A 5,523-nucleotide genomic window follows, 5' to 3' on the forward strand; every position below is an offset into this window, starting at 1 on the left:
TTTCTGCTATGAAGAAGTCGAAAACAATTGTTTTTTTGGATAGAAGCTGAGACTCAGAGGTAGTTATGTAATTCCTAGTCCTGCACCTTTAAAACGCACCAACCCGTAAGACATGCCAGGACCTTGAATTTTACTGCGTAACTCTATAGATGTTATTTCTTAATATATTTATACTATCACCAGTGCAACACTCACACATGCCCATGCACACATCCCCAAGCCCTGCATCTCTTCTCCCTTCCATAGTGAACAATGTCACTTCAATATACTAACATGCACGGGTGCCTATGCACAAGCAGGGAGGCTGACATCTCTGTAATTCCTGACTCTCCTTCCTTTTCTTAAGGATGGGCACTATATTTGCCCTTTTCCAGTCATTTATGACCTCACCAGACCACCATGATTTCTTAAAGGGAATAGCTAATGGCTCTGAAATTATCTTGGCCAATTCCTTCAGCACCCTACGGTTATTCTCATCTGGCCCTCCCAACTTGAAAGCACCTAGCTTCTTTAAGTAAAGCCTAGCCTGTTCTGCTAGGCTGCTTGTCTCCTTCCTCACCTTTGCTGCCAACAGTGCTTGTCTTCTGGTAGCTGCCTCTATTTGTGAAGATCAAAGTAAAAAAAATGAATTAAAGGCTTCAGCCTTCTCCATATCAGTTGTCTTCTGCATTGCATAAGGGACCTCCCACCTCCCCTCACCCCTGAAAATGGTCTGTTAGCAGGCAAGCTGAGCCTTTGGATCCTGTGGAGTTTTGCCATGTGTCCTGCCCACCCGAGTCGCATTACGTCACAGGCAGCATCCTGCCCACTGCATGGTTGCATTTGAAGGGACAGTTACAGACTACCTCCTCCTGCACAGGCACCTGAAAGAACCATGAAATATAGAGGTAGCAAGCATGAGAAAAGGCTGTCCCCATGCCAAAGAGATCCTTGCCTGTGCATAAAGGCTTCCAGAAATGGTCCCAGTGATGGAGCTTACAGGGAAACTGTGGAGAGCACACTTTGCCGTATGTCATAGTTGTCACAGACATTAGACATTAGGGCTGGAAGGGACCTCATAAGATCAGGTCCAGCCCCCAAATGTATGCTTTGATGCTGTGAGGACACAAACTGAAGGAACATTTAAGATTGAGATGCGCACTGTGATAATCTTCTCAAGTCCTCCAAAAGAGATAATAAATACTCAATGTGGAAACACATAAATATATGTATTGCAGACATTCATTCTAGCACAAAATAAGTGGGATTATATTATAGGATGAAGGCACATCTACAGGTATGGCCGCATCCTCATCTGTAGGTCTCGGAGCATTTTAAGAAACTTGGTTATCCACCTTGGTAGGTTTACCAGCGGGTAAAAAAAAACACAAAGGAAAAATACTCATTGGAGGTGGCAGTCAAAATACCTAGTTGTCTGGCTCCCAAAGCCCAGATTTCTGGATGTACCCTGTATATACACAGAATTGTTCAAGTGTTTAATATTCCCCTTCTAGGTGTCACGGAGGTGGACCGGCTAAACAGCCTGGGTTAAACACAAAAGATAGTTTTCATGATTTATTATAATCCAACTGGCATGTCTTCTAAACTCTCAGGAGCCCACTGGTAGTAACAAGTCTTTTCTCTACTAAGTGGTTTTGTTCTTTCACATCAGTGGTACTCAGTCGTTTGGCCTTGCGGGCCAGATGAGTGATCCGAGTCTGGTTGTGGGGCAGGATCAGGCCCCAGGATCTCTTGCCACTCCCACCCACCAAGATCAGGTCCTTGCATTGCCTCTGCCCATTGGGATCAGATCCCGAGGACCCATGTAGCCCCCACCTGGCATAGATTCCTAATCTCCAAGATGACCAAAGACACAGTTGGGAAATGAGCTCACTAATATCCAGCCTCAAGACTGTGCAACTTGGGAGGACCAGTTTCAAGAAGCTACCAACAACTTCTCTGTTGTTTCCTACCTGGGGTTTATCACAGCTTGCACAAAGCTCAGAAGTGTATCCAGGATCTATCATCTTCTTGGCAGAACTGCTTCGATTCATAGTCCTATAAAATTCACAGACTTTATATAGGCAGAAGGCAGGGCAGGGTTACACATTAGTTCAGGAATGAATAAGGTTTTATAGGCGACTGACAACCTACTTTGCCAGAATGCCACTGCCTATAATTAAGGGTTTAGGACTTTGAAGAATGTACATATGCAGATGAGGGGAGGGAGGGAATATCTTTCCTGTAAAAACCTGACGGATTACCTTTACCAGGGATCCTCAGGACCAGAAACAACAAATCAGAGCTCTGAGACAGTCAAGTCCCTGGATACCTTTGTCTTGAGCTAAGTGAAATGCAGGGCCCCCTACTACTGGGACTAACCCTAGCAGCTTTCACTGCTGTCATGCTGCGGGGCCTGAGGATACTTTATTTCCAGCTCTCCAAACTAGAAATCCCTCCTGGAGTGGATCAGCCTGGAAGGTACCGAATGTTTGCTGCTCTAATGACAACCATATATACTGTGGTGAGTTGGCCTGGCCCCTGCGGGTCCTGTGTACTTTCTAAGAGAGGTGGGGAATTAGATGAACTAGGGTTATCTCTGAAGTGAGTATAAGAGGCTGCTTTTATGCTTCCCAGTGAGCTCTGTCAGACCATGCATGATATTACAAAGTCAAATTTTGCCTGGCTCCCATGTAGGTACATATTGTTGTGGGAATATTGGCAACCCCGGGGCTCAAAAAACCATGAATCAAGCTCCCCAGCCATCATATCAACTTCAAAATCAGTAGGCTAGTGCCATGCAGCGTTAGCAGAGTTGGGTGTGCAAACTTGATTCTCATAATAAACCCAGAGATTTCAAATAGTAATCCATAGTATTAAAAACATTTCTGATCTGTTGTAGTCTTGGGTTCTTTGCAAAAGAAAATTTCTATTATTTGTGTATAGTCAAAAAGTTTGGGAAAACGAAGACCTGGCATTTTCCAAGGAGCACCTTAGGTCTGAACAGTTTCAGAACTACTGCCTGGGATTTTAAGAAACAGATGGAGTTGGTTTTATTTCCACTCATGGAGCAATGTATTTAGGATGCATTCTGGGCATGGTTTCAAGTTGCTACCTGTAGACAAGAGACCGGGCACTCTAAAAATATTTAAGAGTTGAAATTCTCAGGAAATCCACCTACCGTCACTGCCCGAGGAAGGACTCTGAGTAGTTTTCCGTTCTCCTGCCTCCAAGTCAGCAAGAATTGCTCTGTGTACCCTGGGAAGTGCAGGGCCCTATCCAGCAATCTCTGGCCAAGGAGAAAGGCTGGAGTCAGTGCCATGGCTCTGCCCTGGTCTATCTATGACCAGTAGAGCTGAGCAGCTGGGTGGAGAAGCATAATAGCACCCTGAAAACAATCCCATAGCAGGCAAGTGGGTTTGTATGTGTTAGAGATTTGCCATGTGTCCTGCTTCTCAGAAGCACACGACCTCATGGGCAGCATCCTGCCTACCACGTGGTTGTATCTGAAGGGACCATCTCTCCTGGAGCATGCACTAGCCATTGGGCACCAGAAGGAGCAATGCATTTTAGGGGTGGGAAAGCATTGGAGATCATTTCCATGCAAAAGAAACCCTGCTTGTGCACATAGGTTTCCAACAATGGCCACACAACTCTGTACAAACCTAGGTTTGTAAACTCTTTCAGACAGGACAAAAAACATTTTGGATGGAAACACATATATACCTGTATTTCATATGCAAATCCTAGCATGATATCATCACGCTAAGCCTGCATGCAAATAACAATATAATAATACATTCATTTGAATAGCTAGGTTTGTGATTCTCCCAAATATATCAGCAACTTGAAAATCCTGTTCTCTCTACTTACTCAAGTACTGGTTTGATTGTGCTGGAAACAATTAGGTGCACAACTCAGTAAGTGAGGAATGACAGACAAACAAGCACTGAGTATACTATGGCAACAATATAACTTTGGTATTATTAGATTTCAGTTTGATTTGATAATTGGAAAATACAGTTATCCTAACCAATGTATCCATGCTTACATATAAGAAGGAGTACTAGGAGTAGCTTTTAGCAGAGCCATAATATGTTTTGTCATCCCCAAACAGCCCCAGCTATGTTTGGGTACCTCAGCTTGAAGATATATGGAAGTAGATTGATTCAAATGACATTTAACACAGGCAAACAAAGTTGCTGCATGATCTCATTCACTTCAGTTTGGATTTGGTTCTTATACACTAAGGGTGCTGACAGAAGTGATGTTTTGCCTATGAAAGTGCTCCACAGCCATGTACTGACAGAAGTGCATGGCTCCAGAGTGCTTTAAACAGTGCCTGATCGTGTGACAAATGAACCCTCATCTAATGAGGGCTCAGATGAAGGCATTTTGAAGTGGAGCAACCTCATTGACTTCTGTTAGTGCATGCTGGGAGAAGTGCTGGGTTGCCCCTGGTGCTGTCTTCAGGATGGAAGGGCGGGGAGGGGCTCCAATCCACCCTCTCCCACCCCTCCAGCGCAGACTGGGCAAAGCCCAGAACAGACCGCGCTCCCCTGCCTTCTCCCCCTCCCATCCTGAGACACCACCAGACCTGTGCGGGGCAAGGGGAGAGCAGGGCTAGGCAAAGAGGCTACAGACACACAGCTTCTCTCACTGGATAAGCTCTGAAGTAGAGCTCAATCCTTCACTCTCCTGATCCAACAGTGAATGTCTGTTGGGTTGGGAGAGCTGGTTTACCCTCTGACGCTTTCTGTGAAGCACCGTGAGTTAGACTAGGGAGCTACATGTCTGTCAGTGCCTTGTGTCTGTGAAAAAGAGCTTCATAATCTTACCTATTTGATTCACTATAGCCCATACAGCTCCTACTTCAGATCAGATACTAGTCTTGCTAAAAGGCATCTTAGTGCAATTCTACTCCGGCAGGTCCAAGTCCTGAAAAGCTACTAATATATCTACTCTTCAAACACACTGTCCTCTTACTTTTAAGACTGAGTCATAAAAAGGAGAAAAGAGAAGGAGGGCCCACCCCCCTTTTGGCATTACATACTTTTCTGGGACTCGAGCAGAGTGGGACTGGAATTGCACTTGTGCACCGAAGTCCACTAAGATGAAAATGGAAGGTTTTGGGGGTAGGGGGTGCTCCCTTGTCTTGCTGTGCAAACAGTCTAGCAAATTGCTGAATGTGGTCCATACCATCCACAACATGACTCATTATTCACAGTGCTTCATGGTCTCAGAAAATAAAACCACCTGAGAACTTCAGAAATGCATAACTAAGTCCTGTGCACATGATTTTATTGGTGTTATCAACTAGAAATTCAAACCAGAGGAGGAAAAAACCAATCTGAGTGCAGAATCTGAGAGAGTCAATCAGTGTGGACTGTTTGTGGCAGCTCTTAATGCAACAGCAGAATGACTCTGGATTTCAATAGGGATAGCCAACATCTTTTTTTTTTCCTTGTAAGAAGTGACTGTTGGTGCAGGGAGGATTTTTTTACATTGGGAAGATGAATTTCCTTCCCTGTTTAGAGGGAGTAG

The 5,523-nt window shown here is 44.6% G+C and overlaps 1 protein-coding gene across 1 annotated transcript in view; it reads left to right on the forward strand.

Annotated features, from left to right (window-relative positions):
* Nucleotides 1–2,470: 2,470 nt before the first annotated feature.
* The window catches only part of LOC102377871 (arylacetamide deacetylase-like 4), a 5,544-nt gene continuing 2,491 nt past the window's right edge, over nt 2,471–5,523 (forward strand). The window contains exon 1 of the mRNA XM_025198086.1: nt 2,471–2,503. Coding sequence (XP_025053871.1) covers nt 2,483–2,503 — 21 coding nt within the window. The 5' untranslated portion in view covers nt 2,471–2,482. The remainder of the gene's footprint in view (nt 2,504–5,523) is intronic.

The sequence above is a fragment of the Alligator sinensis genome, unplaced genomic scaffold (genome assembly GCF_000455745.1).
Source record: "Alligator sinensis unplaced genomic scaffold, ASM45574v1 scaffold569_1, whole genome shotgun sequence".
Taxonomy (NCBI): Eukaryota; Metazoa; Chordata; order Crocodylia; family Alligatoridae; genus Alligator; species Alligator sinensis.